General features: G+C 47.9%; 2 protein-coding genes across 3 annotated transcripts in view; one reads left to right on the top strand and one right to left on the bottom strand.

Moving 5' to 3' along the window:
• The window catches only part of Wipf3 (WAS/WASL interacting protein family member 3), a 138,108-nt gene extending 122,776 nt beyond the window's left edge, over positions 1–15,332 (top strand). The window contains exons 6-9 of the mRNA XM_026785948.1: positions 91–213; positions 1,148–1,249; positions 9,548–9,624; positions 12,569–15,332. Coding sequence (XP_026641749.1) covers positions 91–213; positions 1,148–1,249; positions 9,548–9,624; positions 12,569–12,592 — 326 coding nt within the window. The 3' untranslated portion in view covers positions 12,593–15,332. The remainder of the gene's footprint in view (positions 1–90; positions 214–1,147; positions 1,250–9,547; positions 9,625–12,568) is intronic.
• A 2,213-nt stretch (positions 15,333–17,545) lies between these two features.
• Scrn1 (secernin 1) overlaps positions 17,546–25,162 on the bottom strand; it is a 65,429-nt gene continuing 57,812 nt past the window's right edge. For both annotated transcript variants that reach the window (XM_005360834.3, XM_026785884.1), the window contains exons 7-8: positions 24,327–24,507; positions 17,546–21,067 (exon numbers count right to left, since the gene is read on the bottom strand). In XM_005360834.3, the coding sequence (XP_005360891.1) occupies positions 20,909–21,067; positions 24,327–24,507 (340 nt within the window). In that variant the 3' untranslated portion in view covers positions 17,546–20,908. The remainder of the gene's footprint in view (positions 21,068–24,326; positions 24,508–25,162) is intronic.

Raw genomic sequence — 25,162 nt, forward strand, 5'->3', positions numbered from 1 at the left:
ATTGTATGGATGAGGAAACAAGGGTACAAATATACTCTCTCTCTCTCTCTCTCTCTCTCTCTCTCTCTCTCTCTCTCTCTCTCTCATAAGGAACCAGTGGGGGGAAGCTAAACCCACCTCCAGCTCCGCCTGCCAGATCGCCCACCACAGAGCTTTCCAGCAAAAGCCAGCAGCCTGGCGGCCAGCTGCGGAATGGAAGCCAGCACGTGATTGGTAAGGACCCCGCTTGCAGAGCAGGCTTCTTGCACCCCTAAGACAGACAAAGGTTCCCCTGCCCACCCAAGGGGGGGGCTGGACAATTGACAGCTCCCCACGCTGTCACTGTAGTATCTATTTCTCAGTGAGCAATGGATAGAGAAACACAGATAGCCTTCAGAATCTGTGAAATAGGGACTTGCCCTCCAAGTCTTCTGGCTAGGTCTAGGACCCACTGTCTAGCCATGTGAGTCAGATTAGAGGGAGAGAAGACATCCAGCGCTCACCCTGTTCATGCAGATGTGCATACATCTCCATGGAGAGCAGGGCCAGAAACCGAAAAGACCACAGTGGCTTGGATGAGGGGAGGGAGCAAGAGGGTGTCTGGCCAATCAGGAGATTGGAAGGAAACCACTTGGGGTCCTCAAAAACTACATCCCTTCCATGTGCTCAGTTACTGTCAGGTCGAAGAGGGGCCAGGGCCCTTTGCTCATCACCAGAGCTCAGGGCAGAACCCATTTGCTTGGGAAGCCAGGCCTCACAGTAGACACAGCCAAGCTGACACGTCTCTTTCTCCTCTAAGCCTTCCTTGGGGAATTCAGCAGGTACTCTTGTTGGAATCCCAAACGAGGTCCATTGCTAGCTTTTTCTCCCGACTGGAGCCTTCTTCCGTTTCCTCAGTGGCTCCCTTAGGCAGGCAGAGGATCTTGGGCACAGTAAGGGACAATGGCTACACTTTGCCCCTGCTGCATCCTCTTATCCAGCCGGGAATACTTGAAAAGCAGGTAGACTCCTGGAGAAATAACCCTGCCATGGAAACCCCTGCTCTGAGCAGGCGAACAGCCAGCAGGGGATTCAGTCAGCGCGACCTGTGCGCCTCTGGAAACAGCCACACTTGGGTCACAGTAGCAACCTGAGTAAACACCACTTCCCATGTTTCTCACATGTGCAGATGACTTTGAGTCTAAATTCACGTTCCACTCCATGGAAGACTTTCCCCCTCCAGATGAATTCAAACCATGTCAGAAGATATACCCCAGCAAGGTCCCCAGAAGTAAGTACCACTTTGACAAGACCCTCCATAGTACAGAGCACCCGCAGACAGCTGGGTGACTTTACTGCCCCACAGCAAGGATACCGTGCTATGCACACTTTCAGACTTAAGGGCATGCATTGATCCTGCTACCTGATGTTCACTTCCAGGCTTCTGTAGAACACCAGAGTTAACTGGCATCCCTTTGGAATTGCTAGAATGAATCTGCACCCTTTCCTCCCCAGGGCCTTTGGCTGGGAGACTTGGCACCCAACCAGCAGAGGAATGGGACATGGGTTCTTTGCATTAATAACTGGAAAAGAGCCCCCATCAGATTCTGGCAAAAAATCTTGAAATGGACAATGTCCAAAGGCCAGTGGTTCTCAACCTTGCTGACACATAGCAATGACCAACTTTTTAAACTCCTGGAGGCCAGGCTGCATGTACTTGAGTGAGACCCAGATGTTAGGGTTTCTGCACTCGGCCAGCCATCTCCAGAGCACAGCTGAAGTAGAAACTCATAGCCCAGGGGCTCTTCCTCCCGATTTCATTGCTTAGGCTGGCTCCTAGAGGAGGCTAGATGGAAGCCTCTTAGGGCCAAAATATCAGGAAGGCCAGAGAATCCTGAGGGTTGGAGATGTGACCACTCAGGGATTCTGCAGCTCTTTAGCAGTTCTTGGCGGTGCTAGGTCATTCAAAACGGCAGAAGGCAGGAGAGGGCAGAAGCGGCAGCATGAGGTTAAATGTGTCCTTAGCCTACCACCGAAGTGGGGGCAGAGTCACTTGTGTGTGCACTCAAAAGGAACAGTACATGTTTAAAGCTAGCCCAAAACCAGAGTCCAGGAACAGCGGACTCCGTGTACCTGTTCCTGTAGAGGGCCTGGCAAAGTCCCTTCTCTGGGGTTCAGCTCCCTGGGAGCTGAGGAGTATGTCTGCTCTGCTCAGCACAGAGAAGCTATCGGCATCTCAGCAATGGTATGGACACAGCTCTCTCTGCTGGCTGTGGGACCTCACTTTAGACAGAGGGGCCTGGTGCACCCTCTGAATGAGAGTAATTAGAAAGGAATGTAATGGCCCTAGAAGCCAAGCCTTCTCAAGGTTCTGACGGACTGTGAAAACCAGCTGTGGGAGAAAGTGAGCATTGTGTCTGCCTAGCATTCCTTCTCAGGCGACATGCTCGTGAGCTGGCAGGTAGCAGCAGGTCCACTGTGAACACAGAGGCCACAGTGAGAAGCCAAGTGCCCAGGCTTGCCCCACACTCGGAAGCAGGTGGGTGTCTTAGTTAGGCTTTCTATTGCAGGGGTGCATGGGAGCCCTGTGACCAAAATCAACTTGGAAAGAAAGGGTTTATTTCATTTTCACTGCCAGGAATCTATCCATTGTTGAAGAAGTCTGGCCAGGAACTCAGGCAGGGCAGCAACCTGGAGGATGGAGCTGATTCAGGTTCTGGCGGGAAATGCTGCTTACTAGCCTGTTCTCAGCCTGCAACACTATAGCACCCAGGACCACCAGTCTAGTGGGAACAGCACATGCAGGGCTGGGCCTGCACCACCAATCACTAGTTAAGAAAATGCTCTACATCTTAACCTTATGGAGGCATTTTCTCAATCAAGGTTCCCTCCCCTCAGATGACTCCAGCTCACGTCAAGTTGACAGAAATAACTAGGCAGGACAGATGAGTGACATTTGTCTTAATACCCAAGAGTGTAGATGATTAGAGAACACCTCAGTTAACTGATGCAAGGCCTGGAATTTTGCCAGGGAGGAAGCGTGTAGGGCACGGGCCTGGTGGCAGAAGTTAGAGATCCAAAGTCCTAGAGAGAAAGCCATGTTTCCATGTGGGCAGGAAAGCATCCAGACTAAGGATAGCACAGACCAGGGGAGAGCTTGACAGTTCAGATCTATTTCACAGTCATCATTGTCCCGTGGAATGTCAGGGCCCAGTGTGCCTGGCTCAGGAGGCACAGAACTCAAACTGGCAAATGCCAGAAAATGGCAGCTGTGGCCTTGTCCTGCAGAGTGACCTTGTGTGGTGTGCACAGGTAACAACTGGATGAATATGTGAGTTCTTATTCTTAAAGACAGGGTGGGGCTCATGTTGATCATTCAAGTCCTCCAGTGACTTAGGCCCCACCTCTTAAAGGCTCCCCCACCTCCCATTTGGACCTTTGGAGACATTCCAGATCCAAGCCAGAGCACGACCCATCGATTCCTCTCATTGGTCAGAGTCCTGTTTAAATAACAACATGGATGTAACCAGCTAATGAACTGATAACAAAGTTGGGTATAACTACACAGCGGGACACAGTTCAGCTCTAAAAAGGAGCCGTGCAGGGACATGGGACCTGGATGCACTTGAAAATGTTGTGCTCAGTGAATCAAGACCACAGTCCACTTATATGGAGTGTCAGAAACGTCACTCATTTAGAGCAAGACCACAGAGATGGGTAAAATAGTGACTGCCGGCGAGTAAGGCTTGGGGAATGGGGAGTGACGGTTGGTTGGTCTGGGCTTCCTTTTAGGGAGATGGAAATATTCTGCAGCTAGCTAGTGGTGATGGATACATTTAACATTTATAAGTGCACTTATTATCGAATTCTGGGAGAAGCCAAAGACTCCAACTTTATTCAGATTTAGGTAAAGGAATTTAGTCTTCCTGCTAGCAGGACAGCGGCCTTCGGCACAAATAGCTTGTCACGTAGAAGGGGGAACTAAGGTGGCGCTTTTAAAGGCCCAACATCAGAAAGGTGTGCATTGCAACTATCCATGGGTTCCACAGCTGGCTAAGGAAATTGTTTTACTTCCCTCAGACGTTTCTTACTTTCCTGCTATATAGTAATAAAAGACCATGGCATTCCTTTCCCGTGGTGATCAGCAGGTTTCACGGAAGCAAAGGCAGCTGTCAAAGTCTCCCAGCCCTTTATCCTATTCTTATCTCACCTGCAGGTCACTGGGCCCTCCCAGGCATTCCAGAGCTAAAGGTCACCAGGCCTTAAGAGGTGCCTGGCTCCAGATCAGATTGCTTTAGTCATCACAGGGGACCTGTGTAAATTATTTCTTCATTCTGGGCAGGCAAAAACACAGTGTCATCAGGTTAGGACTGACTGTCACAGCCCCAAACATGCAATGTCACTAACAGTGTTTTAGTTTACTAACATGTATTCAAGAGAGGGGAAAAAACTAATTTTTTAAGGAAAAGTACTTAGGTCACAAATGCTTATTGTCATTAGAGCCATAAGGAAAGTCACTGTTATATCAGCAAATACTTGCTGAGGTTCTCACCCACTAGAAAGATCTAGAGGTGAGTCCCTCACATACCCAGGGGAGCCACTCAGTGGTGGAGGATTGGGTGGAGACACCACACATGACATCTTATTCCCATGTTCCATCATAGTCAGTTCAGTGGGAAACTGGCTGATTTCAAATGGAATTCTGCTCACATCCCAGCCCCTCAATTGTAAGAAAAATAAAACATGAAAGACCTTATCTAAACCGAGTTTAAGCTTGGCCTGTTACATGTGATCACATGGCTATCCAAGCAAATTTCAGAGCGATCCTCATCTTGAAGAACCAAAACTCTACACATATTAAATAATAACTCTAGACTTCTTCCTACCCAAGCCCCTGAAACCACTATTTGATTTATTTACTCTATGATTTTGAGCATTGTAAGTGTCTGGTATGGGTAGAAGTATATGCTATTTGATTTTTTTTTTTTTGCTGGCTTATTTCACTTAGCAGAATATCCCAAGGTTCACCCATGTTAGAATGTCCTTCAGTAGTCTTGCAGATTGACATATATACATATGCATATATATCACATTTCATTTATCCATTTGTCCATAGTTGACATTTGAACTTCTTCCACATTTTAGCAATTAAGAATAATGTTGTTATGCATGTGGGTATTTAGAGGTCTCTTCAAGACTCTGCTTTCAATTGATTTCCATATATATCCCAAAGTCCAATGTCAGGTCATATGGGAAATTGATTTTAATTTTTTGAGGACCTACCATACTGTGCTCCGTAGCAGTTCAATCAGCTTTCATCTTCACCAGCTGTGGTTTCAATTTTTCCACATCCTTACCAACACGTCTTCAGTTTTTAATTTTGCTTCTGTTTTTTCCTAGCCACTCCAGCGAGTGCAGTATGAAGGCTCGCTGTTGTCCAACTCTTACTTTAGAGGCTACTCTTGACAAACCATCCAGTTATTTCCCTGAGTTTCAGAATTCCTCACCACATCGCTGTAACTTTAACATCACCAAGGGGTTCATTTCATAAAACCCAAAGGATTGAAGGCCCCAAGTCCCTGATACTCAGTAGGAAAAGCATGTGGCCACTGGTCATATCCAGTTCCACCTTTGTAGTGATAATGGGGTAGGATCCTTAGCACCCTTGATAATGCTGTTGGCCACACCCTTGCTGAACTGACTTCTAGTCCACTGCTGTCGCACGACGCTATCTTTTCTGGGCAAGCCTTATGCCTGCGAGACCACATGCATGCCACTCTGCCTTTGCAGTTGTCTCTCCTCCCTCCAGCTCCTTAGCTCCCCCACTCCATCTCTAGTCCCGCTCCTGTGCGCTCCTGCTGGGCTTTCTGCCCCCTCAGCCATGGCAGACACTCTGTCATGGCCACTCCTGGACCTCCAGGTCACCATTTCTGGACCTCCACGCTGCCATATCTCATAGCGGTGTTAAGGATGGCTCAGCACCCCCTTCTTCCAACAGTTTCCTTCCCTTGTGTTGTGTGATGTTTTACTCTTTGGACTTTTGGGGAGGCAGCACCCTGATCCCAAATAAAATCACACATGGAGGCTTATTACTTATGAATGCCTGGCCTTAGCTTGGCTTGTTTCTTACCAGCTTTTCTTTTTTTTTTAAATTTCTTTTTTTTCCTTTTCTTTTTTGTTTTTTGTTTGTTTTTTTCTTTTGGTTTTTCAAGACATAGTTTCTCTGTAGCTTTGGAACCTGTCCTGGAACTAGCTCTTATAGACCAGGTTGGCCTCAAACTCACAGAGATCCACCTGCCTTTGCCTCCCCAGTGCTGGAGTTAAAGGTGTGCGCCACCACTGCCCTTAAATTAAGTTATCCCGACTACATTTTGCCCTTGGGTTTTCCTTTTCTTACTTCTGTATATCTTTCACTTTGACTCTGTGGCTGGCTGGATGACTGGGTGGCTGGGTGGCAGGGTGGCCGGGTGGCTGGGTGGCCGGGTGGCTGGATGACTGGATGACTGGCTGGCTGGATGACTGTGTGGCCGGGTGGCCGGATGACTGGGTGGCCGGGTGGCCGGGTGGCTGGGTGGCCGGGTGGCTGGGTGATTGGCCCCTGCGTCCTTCTTTCTTTGTTCTCCTGTTTGCTCCTCATTCCCCGTCTCTTGTTGCTCCTATTTATCCTCTCTGCCTGCCAGCCCCACCCATCCTTTCTCCTGCCTCGCTATTGGCCATTCAGCTCTTTAATAGACCATCAGGTGTCTTAGACAGGCAAGGAATCACAGCTTCACAGAGTTAAACAAATGCAGCATAAACAAAAGTTACTCACCTTAAAATAATATTCCCCAACACTGCTGCACCCAGACTGCTCAGCCATGTTCTGTTGTCCCGTCAAAGGCAGCAGTCACCTTTGTCTTCTCTCTCTTCTTCTCCCAGAATGGGACCAACCACACTCTCAGTGAATAATGGTTGGGTTGAAAAATAAAATAATATCCCATCTCATATACACTGCTAAATACCTACAGAATGAAAATTTTGGAAATAGCACTAAATTCCTCAGGGAGATTAAATTATTTACAGTATAGTCACCATGCTAGAACTCTTATGACCATTAAACCAAGTGTATTGAATATTTGGTGATGCTACCATGTCAGTAAAAACAGCCCAAGCAAGACTGTACAAAAAGAACATAAAATATTTTTACAAAAATGTATTGATTTGCTGGCGGTGGTGGCACACGCCTTTCATCCCAGCACTCTGAAGGCAGAGGCAGATGGATCTCTGTGAGTTCGAGGCCAACCTGGTCTACAAGAGCTAGTTCCAGGACAGGTTCCAAAGCTACAGAGAAACTATGTCTTGAAAAACCAAAAGAAAAAAAAACAAACAAAAAAGAAAAGAAAAAAAAGAAATTTAAAAAAAAAAGAAAAGCTGGTAAGAAACAAGCCAAGCTAAGGCCAGACATTTATAAGTAATAAGCCTCCATGTGTGACTAACCCAGCTCAGGGGCCAAGTGGGCTGACCTCTTGAGGGAATTTGGTTCCTTTTATGCCAGCTGACACTGTGACAGTGACAACTGGGGAGTGTGGGGAAGCCAGTGTGCAGTGTTGACAGTATTGACAGCCTTCCAGCCCAATTTCTCCATATACTGCTAGGAAATAAAGTGGTCGGGCCATGTCCCCACCTGGTGGCAAAGACAGGCTAGTGCCCAGGTTCTGTGCTCTTTGCCCCTCATAGTGCCACCCTCTTCGCTTTCCTGTGAGGCTTAGCCAGTGCTGGTCGTGACTGACAGGTCTAGACTTCACAGGAGCCACCTTTCCCAAACACATTCAACAGTTCATGCGGCTTGCTCTCCCAGGCTGGTGTTAGCACATCTAAGAGACTGCCTTAATGGCCGTCCAAGTTTGTCAACCCTTTCTGCACCCTGCCCGGGTCCCACCTGGCTATCCCCCTGTTGCCTGTAAATGGATTTGACTCATATTATGAAAGCATGGCTGTGCTTAGAACAAGAGAACAGGCACACTTGGGTTGCATATGACCGAAAGTGAGGCTAAGAAGCCATCAGAGGCTCTTGGTCCAAGCACAGATAACCTGTAAGCCCAGGGTCCCACTGCCTTTGTATCCACAGCTATGGAAATGGCAGCACATTGGCTTCCAGTACAACGGGGACATGAGCTGGGGGGAAAAGGTGAAATACATTTCGTATTACGAACGGCAGAAACAACGGCCCTTCCACTGAATCCGAAATACCCACCATGTAGATGGGAAGTACCGTTACAGAGTTACCCCAGAGATTGCAGTGGTACCTCACAAGGCAAAATCCCTCTAAGGTGCTCTATCAATTCAGAGCATCCTGACTCCCCCTGAGCAGTCAAGTTTTCCTTGCAACCAGATGTGGTTTCATGGAGAAGCTGATTTTCCTCCAGCCTCCCTGCTCTGATTAGCTTGTGGAAGCTGGTGGGAACTGCCTACCCATGATGTCTCTGTTGCTAGCTGGTTTTTTGGTGGGAGCAAATGTTCCCAGAGGCAATGGGTGATATCCAGAACGCTCTGTGGTGGTTACCAGCAGGCCTGGGCTTGGGTAAGGCTGCCACAGTCACTGAGTGAGTAGAGCTGAAAGATGTGGTCAGTGTTCCACGGTGCAAGGACAGACCTACAAGGGAGACCAAGCTGATCAAAATGTTAGTAAAGGCTGGACCGGGAAAGGGATGCCTAGTGAGAGGTTTATCTCTAGCAGATAGGCCATTTGTAAAGCTATGGACCGCAGTCGGTAAGGCTGCCCTCCACATGGAAGTACATCAGGGCTGTCAATGTCTTGGTACTTTTTGCTCCAATCAGTGAAGAGCTAACATTCTATCTCTTATTTGCTCCAAAACACCTTTATTCTTGACCAAGGACAATCCCTGGTTAAAACTCTGATGAGTGTTGTGTGCGTTTCAGAGCACTTTGCAATGGTCCCTTGAAAGTTTGCCTTATCCTGTAAGACGGCCACAGTGCCAAATATACACACTGTGGAAAACTTCAAAAGTGTTGGAGATTTTTTTTTTAATGGTAATTCTACTACCCAAGAGGGAAAGTTGCTTATTGTGTTTTTGATGGATTTTAAAAACCTAGATTTTTCCCTCCATACAATTTCACCTCCCCAAATCATCTCCATAAACATTCAAGCAGCTGCTTGCTGCAATATAGTCACCCTAAAGCTCAGCATTATATCCTATGTGATTTGTATGATACTGAAGCCCAGCACATCTTGGAGATAAACTTACATGTGGGAGCTTCACTAAATGGAAGCCTGAATCGTGTCAGCCGATAGTACCTGCACAAGACTTGGCTTGTCACAACTCAGAAGTGTGCCCACAGGCTGGGTACATGCCACTCAGGAAGATCTCTTCACACAACACGGCCTGTGGCTCCCTGAGCCCATCGTCTGTGACACAGAAGATGGGTGGAAACACACAGTCCGGAGCCAGAAGGCTGAAGGTTTCAGGTCGGGCTCATGTTGCCTGGGGATCCTCTGCTGGTATTTTAAGTGCTGGTTTAGCAGAAGTGTCTGCACAGGGTACAGAAGCCCTGGGCCAATCGATGGTGAGATCACTCTTGTTCCTCTCAGGCCGCACCCCTGGTTCCTGGATCCAAGCTGAGGCAGCTGGGCAGAGCTCGGATGACATCAAAAGCAGAAATTCTCAGGTATCACCCCCCCCCCTGGTTACTAAAGCCTGGAAGTCTCTACAGCAGGGGCTCTCAACCTGTGGGGTCACGACCCCTTTGGGATAGCATATCAGAGATATTATATATTTATATTAATATTCATTACAGCAGCAAAATTACTGTTATGAAGTAGCAACGAAACAATTTTATGGCTGGGGGTCACCATAACACAAGGAACTGTATTAAGGGTCGGAGCACTAGGAAGCTTGAGAACCACAGCTCTATAGGGATTTCTTCTCAGCAGTTCTAACTTTCTCCTCCAGTTCCTCTTCCCAGAGAAGGCCATTTGTTGTGCCTTTGTTAAAGGCTGGGATGATAGCCCCACAGTTTCAAACACTGCCCTGTAGAAAGGGCCTTGCTTAAGGCATCACTGTGCAAAAGGTGATACTCGCTTAGAACCCCACAGTCTCATTCCTCCAGAGTCTGATCATTCCAGAAACCCGGGGAAAACCCCCATACCATCTGTAACACATGACTGAATCTTCTAGCTCACCTACAGACTAGTTAGTTCTTTGGAGCTTTTTCTTGCATCAATATTACAGTTGATTTTGACCAAAATTTAATCACAATTTAAATGCCCTTGGCTGCATGTAATTAATTGTCAAAGCTGGGAGGGGAAAAATCATATAAATATTCTTGTTCTTAGCCCAAGTAACTTATGCAGAGTTTTCTAATCTGGATAGAGGCGACATCTCTCACTGTGCACACCGTGGTCACCTCTTTTAAAATCCCTTGTCGCTGGGTGTGGTGGTGCAGGCCTTTAATCCCAGCACTCAGCAGACAGAAGGCCGCCAGGTCTCTCTGAGTTCAAGGCCAGCCTAATCTACAAAGTGAGTTCCAGGACTGCCAGGGCTGCTAGAGAAACCTTGTCTTAAAAAACAAACAAATGAAAAGAACAAGATTCTTTGTTTCTCCAAGTCTGAGAATTTAGCCCTGCCCTGGCTTACACTGGTTTCCAAGGCTGGCTGTTGATGAACTGGACCATTCAGTAACTGTATGAGACCTTAAAGAAGTAGCCTGGCTGGGACGGTATCAGAGTCCTGAAAGCTGTGATTACCCCCCAAAGAGGGGTGCTACTTCTACCAGTCAGGCCGCACCCCCTTTCCTAAACCCAGGTAACCCAGGAGTCACAGTATCCACTCTCGATGATCACAGGCCCAAAAGTGAGTGCGAAGTGGTCACAAGTTTATAAATGAGGAAAGGGAGAGAGGACGATTCGTACAAGATTACTGACAGGTGGAGAAGAGAATTCTGGGAAGACAGCGAGGTAGGAGGCACCCCAGTCTGCCACTCTGCCTGGACTGTGGTGTCCCTGCCACTCTGTCTGTTGCAATTGTCTTGGGATTCTGGCATCAAAGGAAGGTTTGCCACACCCAGGAAAAAAGGGACCTGTGAACTGATTGATGTGGCTCAGTTGCGGTTCATGAGACATCCTTCCCCACCCACCCCCGTGAAAGGCCTCGAGGAGCAACTCAAACACTTGGGGAAGGAAACTGCCCAGTCCTCCAGATAATTGGGGGTCCATACTCTAACTGCTCGTCACTGTTTCAGATCACAGAGGTTCAGATACTGCAGCTGGCAGCCATCATCTTCTCAGCTCCCCCAAGTCGGTGCAAGCCTCTCCCCTTCAGGCTGAAAAGCTTTCTGGGAGATTCCATTCTTCCCTTCCATTTTTCTGTTTCCCCTTGGACATTCAAGCACTAATGACTAGGTTTGCACGAGTCACTCTCCTGTTACACTGACAAATACCTTAAGAGCAACTGTAGCCAGAGGGCTTTACCCGCTTGTGGAGGCAGGCGCTTGAGGAAACTGAGCGCTGCCACGTGGGTGCTGGGAATTGAACCTGAGTCCTCTGGAAGAGCAGTCAGGGATCTTATCCTCTGAGCCATCTCTCCAGCCCTGCCTTTTCTAAAATGAAGAGATAAGTTTTAATTGGAAAAACAAAAAATCATAATACCCCAGTCCCTACATTTACAAAGCTTTTCCCGTTTTTCAGTTAGCTTGTCTGTGTGCTCTCATTTGACCTTTCCAGTAGCCGGGTGGTCAAGCTGGAGAGCGAAAAACTCATCTATTTCCACAGAGGGAAATGTGTTGCAGAAGGCCAAAGAGTTACCCAGGGTCACTTTCTGCCCTCTGCCTGCTGTTCCCACCCCTTTTCTAGTGTGGTAGAATCCCGAGCAGCCATAGTGACCATCTCCATCAATGCAGCAAGGATACATGGACCATTGGGCATGACATAGTCCCCAGCCTCAGGACAAGCACACACCTAAATCATCAGGCTCTAGCTAAGGGCTCCTAGCATGGCTAGGCCACGATGCCTGTAAAGGAGACCCTCGTTCAGTCAAGGGGAGGGAGGTTATAAAACTGTCTTTAGGTATCCCGAAGTCAAGCTATTGTATATCTCATTGGAAAGAATTTTAATTAATTTTCACTGTATGAGGACACAAGCAGTGCACAGGAAAGTCATTGGGCTGGCGACAGTCGACAGAGCCAGGGGACAGCACTGGTATGGATCCAGTGGCCCTGGACTGAAACTCTGAGGACTTTGGTCCCCTTCCCTCCTTTCTATTGCCTTCACATGGTTTCTTCATCACGCTGTTTGCTTTTCCTGAGCTTCCCGCCAAGTGTGTTGCTTATGCTTGCTTCTACATATGGTCCTAAGACAGAATCAGGTCTCTGGCCCACCATGTTACAGGTCTCCACATACCATCAATTTCCGGTTTCCTTTACTGCTTCCCGTTCTCAATCCCTGGGGGTGAGGGGTGGGGTGCAAAAAACAAGACAAACAAACAAACACAGTTCCTTGTACATGACAGGGGCCACCGCGTCTACAAGAAGAGTTTGTGATCCCAGGCCTGGAAGGTTCTTTGTGGGCAATGAGTCTTCTGACCCCTTTTCAGTAATGTCTGCCATGTTTCCACAGTTGTCTCTGAAGGCACTCCGGTGAGAAGATAGAGGAAGCCAAGGCCCTGGGGTTCTTGATTGGATGGACACCGGGATACCTCATCAAGACTGTACCATGCTCAAGCTCCAGTCATTGACAGGCAGGCTCTGAAGAGAGCATTATTTATTGTAAATAATGACTTGCACGAACTTTGAAGCACCCTTTTCGTCAGCTTTTATTTGAGTAATATTTTAATATTTTTAAATATGCATCTTGGCACTCATCTGTCTTGTACAGAGGGAGCCCTATCCCACCCTGTAGTGTCCACTGTGACTATACACTACGCTTGCAGGCTGGTCCTTCTGAAACATTTTCCTGAGCATCCTTAGTTTTCAAGTCATCCCGAAGTCATCAATAGCCACCACAGCTTCTTATTGGCATGACCCTCATCCCACCAACTGCAAAATCCAACCAGATAATGCCTTATAGAAAATGCAGCCCAGAGGAAGCAATGTGTCCCCGGGTCCTGGCAGTGCCACACAGCCTCCGGTGAGCGAGACGCCATGTCTCACTTCTTTTTTATCGATACAGGGATGTCATTTTTGCTGCCTAATGTAAATATATCCCACTGCAAAGATTAGAGTGGGCTTGTCCCCTCACATGCCTTCTGCAGGGACCCCTTTTGTAATGGAATTCTTTTACAAATAGCCAATGCTTTTACTGTTTACAGCATCCCTAGTGCCCAGTCTCCATCACTTTCCTTCTGCCCCTCCAAGTTTCCAGCTCCATCCTGATAGCCAGGGTACAGTCAGCTTTATGACATTTTGATATCTTGCCACCTCTGCAGATTACACATGTACATAGCTCATGATTATTATAAGCTTATTTTTAACCTCAGAGGTCTCCCTCCCCCAAACCCTACCCTGAGTGTAGGATTTACATGGAAAATACAACATACATTTAAAAAGGAACAACACGAGGCTGGGGCAATAGCGCCATTGGTAAGATGCTTGCCTCACAAGCCTAAGGATCTGAGTTAATTGCCAGTGCCCACATAAAGCAGAATATGGCAACTTGTATCCCATTGCTGGGGAAGCAGATGCAACCAGATCCTTGGGACTCACTGGCCAGCCAGGCTAATCAAAGAGCCCCGGGTCCCAGAGAACAATATTGTCTCAAAATACAAGCTGGCAACTCCTGAGGCCGCAACACCCAAAACTGACCTCTGGCTTCTCCAGACTCACACAAACATGTGCATGCACACTCCACACAGGAACATATGCACCCATACACAAACACATACAAAAGAACAAAGCATTCCATTGGTAGGAAACCCAGAGCACCCATCAGCCCAAAGGATTTCCCTCTGAACTGAAAAGCACGGCTGTCTGATGGCTCTCTGGACTTGTGGTGTGTACCTGGGTTGGCAGGTAGATATATGCAACAAGTTTAGGAGTCCTGAATAGACGGAGGGCCAAGCCAGGCAGGGGCTGCTTTGTGCACCCTTCTTTGGGCTTCAAGGAAGGAAGAGTATGCTTTTACTCCTTGTCAGGTCCCAAATGCTCCCGTCCACGGGAATGAGGAGGCTGTAGCAGAGAAGGCAGAAAATGGAAGGAAACAGTATCTGTGCTCAGAATAGCAGCAAAGGAAGAGGACAGTGAGCATTGGGGTGCTCTGAAGCATCCCCCTCAGGCACTCACGCCAACAAGAGCACTAGCCCAGCCCAGGCCTTCCAGAGATGATGGACAAGGAGAGTGTTCAGTCAGGTGTCTGCAGACAGCTGTTTGGAGCAAGTGTCTTATATTGTTGTGAGCCAGGGTCCAGTTCCCATCTCTGGGACATGACTCAAACCACTATAACAACTAATGAAGGAACAGAAAGCCTCCATGTTGCGGATTTGTTATGTTGGTTCTGGAAGTCTGCAGAAAGGTCAGCCTCCACTCCCCTCTCCTGGCAACCAGGCGAGTAATAATCATAAGAAGCTTTTGTAATTATGAGGAGGGCCATCAGCAAGGCAGCCCCACCCTTTGAGGTAGACTGCTTGCCCAGCAACTGTTCCCGTATTTATGTCTACACTGAAGGGACGGAAATGTAGAGTCTTCTGGAGTGGCTGCGGAGATGTCTCAGCCAGGAGGCTGCCTGCTGTCCAAGCATGAGGACCTGTGTTTATGTCCCCAGGATCTACAGAAAAGCTGGGCGTGGGGGTGAATGTCTGTGACCCGGGTCCTCGGAGTCAGGTAGACGCAGCAGATCCCAGGGAGGTCAGTGGCCAGCCAGCCTCGCCAAATCAGAGAGCTGCAGCTTTAGCAAGAAATTTTAATTAGCACGAGCTCAGAGAGAGAGACCACAACAGACACTGGTCGTTGGGTTGTTGACCTTTGGCCTCGACATGCATGTGCACAGATGTGCCTTCACACACACACACACACACACACACACACACACACACACACACACTTACATAGCACACAAATAATTTTTTAAAGCTATTTAAAGATAGAACAAGCAGAAACCAAAAACGGTAAGCAGGGAGCGATCTCAGGAATCTGGCCTAGCAGCTCTCCTCCAGACCTATCACTGAAGCTACCCCCTCCAAGTTCAAGTGGGCATGTCCAGTTCCCAGCGGCGGTGTACAGGTTGGGCCCCTGACCGTGAACTCACATGTGGAGGCATCCCTGCCACCCTTGGCTGCCCTCACATTGCAGACTGTGACTCCCCAGTGTCTCCCCTGTATTTTATCTTTACTGGTGTCTCCTGCTGCAGATTCATTCCTTTGTACCCAATAAACTTCAATAAGTGGCAATGTCTGTGGCTGTTTCCCTGTAAATTCTACCTGTGATCCCCAGTACTGATCTAAGCCTCTTTGATTGACAGGTGATGATTACACACATTTCTGGAATATAATATGAAATGTGCTCCAGTCAGACTCGAGTACTAAGACACATTTTTAAGGCCAGGGATTTCTGGAACACCAAGAACAGCGTCCTTGAAAATGTATTTATTTATGTGTATGTGTCTCCGTGTGTATGCCATGGGTACAGGTACCCATAGAGGCTAAAGGAGGGTGTCAGATCGCCTGGAAGTGGAGTGACAGGTGGTTATGTGCATATTGGGAATTGAATTTGGGTCCTCTAGTCCTATTCTGCCCTCCCAGAGCACGGTGTCTACTTGCCAATGAAAAGGACCCTTTCCAGTCGCCTTCCCAGAACATCCAAAGTCTGCTTCCACGTCAGCCTTTGTAAACGGCTGTTAGTTGGACTGAAATAGTGGCTAAGACCTGTAGCCATGCCCTTGCCCGCCTCAGTTGGCTCATCACTAGGTACCCCTGGCACCAGGCTCAGTCGGGCTGACACAGCCTGCCTCTCTCTCCAGGTCTAGATTTAAGTCTCCCCTCTTTGTTGATGCTGTCAAACTTGCCCCCATGCATTAAGCAATTATCACTTAAGCTCTGAGCCTTTCCTCTAGCCCCCCACGAAAATCTTTTTTTGTTTGAAAAACCAAAAGTGCAGGGAGGGGAAACCTTTCTATATGCATTTTTAAAGTAGATAACAATAGACTTACCAGTTTTATTACTTCAATATGGGTCGAGTATGTTGTTTGCTTCCGCCAATGTATTAAAATGAGAAAGGTTTGCCGTACTAGGGATCAAATCCAGGGCCTTATGCGTGCAACACTAAGGAAACCTTCAACCTAAAACACTTGGTCTCTCCCCTGCAGCTCGGCCAGCCTTCAAAAGAGTCTTTTCTGTGGAGCAGAGTCCTCTAATCTCCATGGCTGTGGTTCTAGTGGACACGGGAGCCTGGAGTGGGAGAGATGAGGTTCTTCTGCTGGGACTAGAGTTGGAAGGCAAACAAGAATATGAATCTCTTGAGTTTGGGGGATTAAATTACTTAGGTGTACCTCAGTTTCCTCATCAGCCAAATCAGGGTGTAAATGTATATATGGACATACAGCGATGAGGACACACTGTCAAACCCTCAACACTTGTGTCCCAGAGCTAAGTAAGGGCAGCACACCCCAACTCTGGAAAGCAAACACTCTGTGCATTTGCCCCCTCCAGGTATTTCATGTAAACAGAGTTATATATGTCTTCTTATGACTATTTAGACCATCATGATATCCAGAATGTTCATACATCATGTGACTGTATCAGAGTTGCCTTCTCCTCTTAAGGCTAAAAGTACTCCATTGCACAGATAGACCACGTTACGTAACCACCCACCTACTCCCCTATAGATAATAGGCTAGGAAGGTGGCCGAACAGGCATCTTTTCCAGCCTTGCTTTCAATTCTTTTGGCACACACTAGGAAGCAGGATTGTTGGGTCATATGGAATTAGTTGAAAAACATCTCCATCTTCTACAATGGGCAGCCATTTTCATTTCCGCCAGCTGTGAGTGGTGTTTCCAGCTCCTCAGATGATAGTCAATTATTTTTTTAAAAAAACCTTTTTATTCTTTGTGTCTTTCACGTCATGCATCTTGATCCCATTCATTTCCCATTTCTGCATATCTGAACTCTGACCTTACAGCACCTCCCCCCAAATAAATTTAAGAGAAGAAAGAAAACAAGAAGAAAAGGGGGAAGAGTCTCATCATGGAAGCTCATGGGACACAGTGAGTAACGCAGTAAACCCTTTTGTCCATATAGCTTTACTTGCATTGGTCTGGTTGGAGGCCTCTGGTTTCTGTTGCCCTACTCATGCTGGGCCCTCACTGGGGCTCCTCTTGCTTATCCTGCTGTTGCCCTGTGATGTGGAAATCCTGCGGTTTTGGGTCTGCAGGGTATCCAATTCTCGCTGCTGCTGTTCTGATGGAACCGAGTGGCATATGGTTATAGTTTGGGATTTGTTTTTAAATAGTGACGTGGTCTTCTCAGTGGAACAGTGTCGGGCCCTCCTAAGGTGACTGAGTTTCCTAAAGTTCCCATCAGAAAAACACTGTTCTTTCTTCCACCTGTTTGTCTTGTGACCGGTGCCGACTGTGCTTATGAAACACAAAAGAAGGGTCCTGGGCATTAACTTCGATATTTTTATTGTACATTGGGTGCGTTTAAAGACACTCCGGGGGCAAGCACTGGATAGGGACATTGTCTGACTTGTAGCTATTTGTACAAAAGGCTGTTAAGACCACACCGTCAGTTCCCCACTACAGGAAACAAAGATTCTCTGTTACACTGCTCCAACTATGGCATTTCACTTCTCACAATATGATTAAAGACACGTACTTATTAATTCCTGCAAGAATTCTGTGTGCAGTAGTTCAGGATAGTTGGCTTCAGTCGGATAAAACACATCTGGACATGCATCACGGAACAGGAGCCGGGACTCCGCACCATGTGGGATGAAACCCCACATCTAAGGGAGGCACAGCAGAGCTGGGATGCTGGCCCTGCACCTGCCGGTCCTCTCCGTCCATGGTCCTTCCCCTTGTTCCCCGTTTTCTCCCAAAGCTGAGCTCTCAGCTGCAGACCTTTGCAATGAAAGAATGTAGCCAGTGATTTCAAGGCATGCACACCTGGCTGCCCTGTGGGCCTGCCAGAAGTGGTATCACCTGTATCAATGTGGGATGACTTTTTTTGTGGCTGACAATTATTTTTTTATAGCTGCTGATTCGCCTGGTAGTGATGGAATGTTAGCACTGAACTCCACTAGACATTCGTCTGCTAAAGTAGCTTGTGAGGTTGATGCCTACAAACACTGAATTGTATGTCGGGCTGAGACTCCACAGTTTTTATCGGGTCCTTACTCTACCACAGCTTCCAGACACCCCCAAGAATGATAAAAGACCATTTCCTACTTATGCTAACTTACGTCCACTCTAGTGTCTGCCCCCAGCTACGATGCTGTTTTCACTTAGTGGAAATCTCACTCACACAAGACTAGCTAGCTCGTGTTAGGTTCTGTGGGGCAGGTGGGGGCAGGCAGTCTGCACAAAGTGTGCTCAGGATCCTTCATGTTTGAGGCTTAATAGATACCAGGTGGTCTTCTGGGAAGTTATTTACAGCATGATCCTAAACATTCCATTTGAATTTCATCCTGAACATCCATCTTCTCCATGTTTTCCAGAAAACCAACCCCTGCTTAGGAAATTACCCACCTAAGAAGCATTTCTTTAAAGAGAACTCTGTTAGGAGCATTTGAAAATGAATATTCTTCTACATCTGCCTACTCAAACTCCAGTATCATCTCTGCTGTTAATTTAGATAAAGTCACATGCAGGCACCTCTCCCTGATTCCATACTGTCCTCGCCTCTGTTCCCACCCCTCGCTGTGAGAAAAGCTACTATTCCCAGCTCCTACACACTGCCTGAGGGGAAAAACCAGGTCCCTCAAAGTCTGCCAGGTTGCCCAGGGAGGGCTCCTGCGCCCTCTAGTGGTAAGAGGACGACATGGTTGAGATGTACAATGATCCAGTATCCAATCATAGAAATAGCCACTGTGTTTTCCAGTGCCCTCCTGAGTAATGGCATCAGGTTGGCGCAGCCATCTACAGCCTTGGCCAGAGTAATTAAAGAAGGTCGCCATGTCACTTACTTTCACTGGACTTCCGATCGAACCCTGAATCACCTTGGCTTTCTCAGGCAGGTCAGATCTGACAAACTGGCTGGCCTCACAGGTGGAGGTGAGACCACACAGAGAATTCACAGGATGGCTTCCTGCATCACCTTGCTTTAAAAGCTCAGCAGGTGGGGTTGCGCGCGCAGCTCTTTTCCCCTCAACATCGCCCTTCTTTCCTTTGCACCTGCAGGCATCTTCAGCTTAGCTGCTCCACCTGTGCCCTCTGTTCATGCGCGTTAGATGCCAGGCTCAGCCTGCCCATAGCTCCTAGCAACTGCAAGCCACCATTTGGCCGTCACGAACTTGTCCCTTCTCTTATATTTTGCCCTTTGTTTACACACAGAACTCACAAGACAGTCGAGAAAAGGGCTCACAGCACACACACACACCCCCGGCTAAAGGAGGGTGGAAAGAAAAGCCAGATTGGTCCCAATAAAACCTCTGGCCTGCATCACATTGTGAAATGAGAGCTCAGGTCCCTGCCAGTTATCACAGCCCATGATACTGCAACCAAGAACGATTTGGGGGACACTAAGACATGCCTGGGACCACTGATGGACGGTTTCTGTTTGCTCAGCCCTGCCAAGAATGATGACATATAACTGGACCCCACAGCACACTCCCACCCCACTAGGTGTTCCTCTTATCTACACTTCTGTCTGTCATCTTTACCCCCTTGACCCCTTCAGGAGTAGTGGCGAGTGGCCGTGGATAAGTACCCACATCCTCTTTCCCATTCTAGACACCAGTCCAAAGGCAGCCGCTGGGCAATGGGGTATGAGAACTAAGTGGTTGGGGGGGGGGTGACCCTGGAGGTCAGGTGCCCTGCAACACTGACTTGTGGGATCCAGTTAACCAGGCAGTGGGCACAGCATCTGTCCTCAGCCTGCCCTGTCTTCCTCACAGGCACCTGTAAAGTCAAATCCTTTTTGCAACATGATGGCGCTGGAAAGGAATGAGTTTCATTCCAGTGTGTCTGCTGAGATGGTGGCTACCCGGACTCTAGGTGTTTTCAGCAGTCAAGAGGGTCATCTCTTTCTTGTCCTCATTGGCTGAGATTTGCAGTTGTATGAAGTCTGCCAAGGCCATTTCACGAGTCTTACATAAGTTGCTGACCATCAAATTGCAAGTCATCTCTACACAGGGCCACGTCCGCAGGTGGGTGCGCTGCTGGATGGGGAGGTCCAGCTAACATGGACGCCCAGCTCTCCTGCACGTGGTAGCAGGCCTAGTCCACTGCGCATGGGCACAGCTCACAGAAGACATGTCTTTCAGAGAGTCACAAACACTGAGACAGAGCCGGAACTGTACTCAGGGGTCCTCTGTTCATTCCCACTGGCTTTATTTCCCAAGACATACCTGCGGGGACTGTGAGCCACACATAAGCCTGGGCTTTGTGGAGAAAAGCTGGGGTCCCCCCCCATCTACACACATTAGAGCCTTCAGTGTGAACAAAAGTCTTTTGTTAACCTTGAAGAAACCCCTAGCTAGAGAGGGACCAGGACCTTCACAGCTCTTGCCTTTCCCACCAGTGTGGCCCTGCTTCCCCGTCCGAGGCTGAGGGAACTCTCGTTCTTCTAAGGTGCCCATTGTCACTGAAATACAAGAACATCTTCAAGTCCACAGCTTATCACACAATGGAGCAAGAGGCATGTGGGATGGAGTTACACGGTGAAAGGGGGGTTGCTAAGCTGAACAGAGGGAACATTTAGACACAAGGAGGCCACATGGTCAGTCTCATTTTACTCAAACAGAAGAGCGTTTCTCTGCTGGTAATTTAGTCGGGTGGGAAGTTGTAAGTAAGGGCGAGCGTGCTTACATCACTTGAAGAACTTCATCTCGGTGTCCACACAGTCATAGAAAAGGTCTCCCACCTCGGCAGGGTCGGGGGGCTCGGGGCTGCTCAGGATCTCCTCCATGGCTTCCAAGCCTTGCTTCTCCAACTCCAGCATGGTCTTCCTCAGCATGCGGCCTTGCTCCTGAGGAGGGACACAGTCATGCAAGACAACATGCATCATGGCAGTGGACACTGGCAGTCCAGGGTCCAGCTGGCTTCCTGCCCACAGCACCGTCTACCCCTCCTCAGTTCCCAAGCCAACACCGAGGCTGCTCTAGAGTGTGCTTACATCACCAGCCTGCTCAAAACACTTCCATAGCCACCAGATGTCTGGTTCAATGTCCTGACTACTGAGCAGTGCCCAGGGCACTCTGGCCCCTTGCCTTGTCTAGCCATTCCTTCCAGTGATATACATTGCTACATTCCATGGTAATCTCTCCATTGCTCAGGTGACTCCACACTCTGGAGGCCCTTCCCTTTCCCAACACCAGATCAACCTGAGTTCATCCTCAGACTTCTGCGGAAGGCCTTTCCTCCACAATGCAATACCTTCTCTTTTCCATAATCACCATCATCTGTGTCGTGATGATTGGCCTACATTGCTATGTCTGCCATCATAACATGACCTCCCGGAGACGAAGAGGCTTACATCCGCCTTCCAATGACTAGAGCACAGTAGGCGTTCTCAAAAAATAAAAATGTCTACTGAAGGAATAGACAGCTCAGTTAATAAACATGTCATGTATATCCCCATGTCACATTTTTCTATGATGGTGGCTTCCAAGGGACCAAGGCTACATCTCGAGCTGGCAGACAAACTTGGTAACATCTAAGAGTCTCCCATGTGATACTGGCTTGGGCAGCACGGAAGCTGCAGCAGGACTGAAGGGAGAAGCTTGGTACTGTGAGAGGCCATTGGTAAAGATGCAACCTCGGTTTCAGTGGAGACCCAAGCATATTGGAGACACTAGGAACAGTATATGACTACCAAGGACCCCAGCAGATGCAGAATGGAGCTGGCCTGAGCCTGTAACAAGCTGGGTGTTTTAAAGATTGTTATCTTTAAAACTGCTGTTTCTGAGAAATGGAGTTGCCCAAACCCTTCGGAGCCCAGAAAATTTTAAGTGATTCCCAGATGTCACACTAAGCTATAGGCATCAGGATTTGATTTACACTGCTGGATGTCAATTTTGCTTTGATTTGATTTTAACTGTGCCCTGGTTCTTAGTTTCTTGAAATAAGAAGCATGTTACTTATTTTTCACCTTATAGTATCTCAAATTAAGAGATGTGGAATTTTTAAAGAGAATTTAGGCTTTTAAAGTATTGAATTTTATCTATCATCTATCTATCATCTATTTTTGAGGCAGGGGCTCTCTCTTTCTCTCTCTCTCTCTCTCTCTCTCTCTCTCTCTCTCTCTCTCTCTCTCATCCTAGTCCTGGCTATGTAGACCAGGATGGTCTCAAGCTCACAGAGAGCCACCTGCCTCTGCCTCCTGAGTGCTGGAATTAAAGGTGTGTGTCACTACACCTGGCTAAAGAATTAAACTTTTTAAAGACTTTAGGACTTGCAAAGTTATACTGTTTTATATTGTGATTTTAACATGAGATCTTAAGGATGAACAAGAGATGAAAGGTTATGTATTTATAAGTCAAGTTGGTAAGGGGTCAAATGTGCCAGGTAGTGTTTTTGTCACTTTGACACAAGACAGAGTCATCTGGGAAGAAAGAACCTTAGCTGAGAAAATGGCTCAATCACCCTGGAATGTAGGCAAGTCTGTGGGGAATTTCTTGATGAGTGGTTGGCCTCGGAAGGCCCAGTTCATTGCGAACAGATCCACCCCACCCTTGAACAGATGATCATCGGGTATATAAGAAAGCGGGCTGAGCGGACATGGAGAGCAAGCCAGTAAGCAGCATCCCTTCATGGTCTCTGCTTCAGTTTCTGCCTCTCAGCTCCTGCTTTGGCTTCCTTCCACGTGTCACTGTGATCCAGACATGGAAGTCAAATAAATGCTTTTCTCCCCAGTTGCTTTAGGTCATGGTATCTACCACAGCAACAGAAAGCAAATTAAAACAGTGTGGTTTGTGTGTGAATGATGCATGTGTACATGTGCATTCCTGTATTACATGTGTGTTATGTGCATGCAAGCAGAGGCCAGAGAGGATGCTAGGTGTCCTGTTCCACCTTATTACCTCAAAACAGGGCGTCTCGTTGAGTCTGGAGCTAGGCTGGTGACTGAGGAGCCTGAGCCACCCCCTTTTCTCTGTATTCCACGGGCTTGCCTCTTACAGAGGTGCCGGGACTCAGATCTCATGGCGCACAGCAATCACTCTTGCCTCCCTACTCGTTTCTCTAGCCTCAGTCACTGCCTGTTCAAATCTATGTTAGATAACCACAGCGCTGCGTATAAGGAAATGGGGGACTGGAGAAATGGCTCAGCAGTTAGGTATACACTCTGCTCTTACAGAAGACTGAGTTCAAATCCAAGCACCCATGTCGAGCAACTTAAAACTGCCTGTAACTGCAGATCCAGGGCATCTGACACCTCTGGCTTCCTTGGAAGCCTGCAAACATGGGCACAGAGATGCAGGAATAAAAAAAAATCTACAAAAGAAAATGAAGCATGTGCCCCAATTCATCTAGAGGTGGCTCCTTCCTTCAGGACAGTTTAGGCCTATGGAAGTTGTCACACAAATGGTGGAGAGAGCAGATGAACCTCTGACAACCACATTTTTTTCTTCCTTCTTCCTCTCCAAACAAAGCGTAGGCTTGGGGTTTCCATGAAAACTCACCACCAAAGGCTACTGTGGGCATTTGCCGGGCGCTAGGGAACATTAGGGAATACTAGGGGCTTTTCTTCACTGAGTCGCTATCTTCTGACTTTATTAACCAAAGCTTTTCAGATAGAACAGTTGTACTCTGAGGAATTATTTCTAAAATACTGGAGACTTGATAATCTTCTTTTTTGTATCATGATAGAATATTCATAACATAAAAGCTGCTTTTTTGACCCATTTGAGTGTGGAGCTGTTCTGCACACTCACACTGTGACACCCCAAGTTCACACACTCTTGGGGCAGCTACTGTTTAGAAATGGCATATGACCAATTCCATACAGTACAGTGTTTCATCCCCCAACAGCACACAAAGATTTTTGATAGCACAGCTCTGTTACTCCGAGGTTAACAGTGGATGAGGAAGGGATGCTCGGTCTGCTGGATTCAGGGTAAACACAGAAGCAGAGGTTTCATTTGTTTTGGTTTCAGGAAAATTGACAGGAAAGTTAATACCTGCCTTCTCTTTCTGAAAAAAAGAGGAGAGGAATGTGTGTGCCCGCCGCCTCCCTGCCTCCTGCCTGTGGACCTCCACCCTCCTCCCTGGAGCTCCTCCAGGCTCACCTGGTCACTCTCGATGACCGCGCGTGCCCACTCGTGGGCCTTGTACAGCTCATGCCGGCGGTCTGGCTTCTCCTGGAACCGAGGTTCCTTTTTGGCTGGGTCATCGTCACCAAAACAGGGCGACTGGGCTTTGGGGACAAGTTTTACGTCATCAACAAAGATGAATGGCTTGAATATGGACCTGGAAAGGAAGGAGAGCTGCATCAGTCAGGCTGAGCTTGGCGCCTGGAGTATCCAGTGAAGAGCCAACCGAGGCAGGCAAGTCAGGCCAAGAGACACACAGCTCTGTGCTTTAGCCGCGATTTCTATAAAACTAACAGCCATTTACAAAGGTTGATGTCAAAACAGACTTTGGCTGGTCTGGAAGGCCCCTTTTGTTGGGAAAAAAGGGCAAGGAGACACAGTGCTGCAGACCGGGGCAGAATAAGCCATGTATTTGAATGGAACAGAGGGCTGCTGCGGTTTTCAGTTTTGATCTTACGGGTCTACTTTCTTGAAAAAATCTTTGAAGTATCTCATAGACTAGAGGAGGGCAGATTAAGGTGATATCAGCTAAGCCCAGAGGCCCCAGAGGGGCCACAATGAGCGAAACAGAAGGCTGGTTGTCTAAGAGCTAGGCAGAGCACAGAAGGTGGCTGGTGCCTCCTGCTCCACTGGACCCCTATTCTGCTTAGAGGAGATGGAAGAGTCCAGGTACATGGCATATGTACTTGTGCATACCTGGGTATACATCACCCAAACACATGTACGCACCCCAAAGCAGCCGTGCATATAGAGTTGCGCAGGATGAGAGACACCCGCAGCGGACTAACAGCCAGAAGAAAGTTATTCTTCTC

This window comes from Microtus ochrogaster, linkage group LG3, assembly GCF_000317375.1.
Source record: "Microtus ochrogaster isolate Prairie Vole_2 linkage group LG3, MicOch1.0, whole genome shotgun sequence".
In the NCBI taxonomy this organism is placed as follows: Eukaryota; Metazoa; Chordata; class Mammalia; order Rodentia; family Cricetidae; genus Microtus; species Microtus ochrogaster.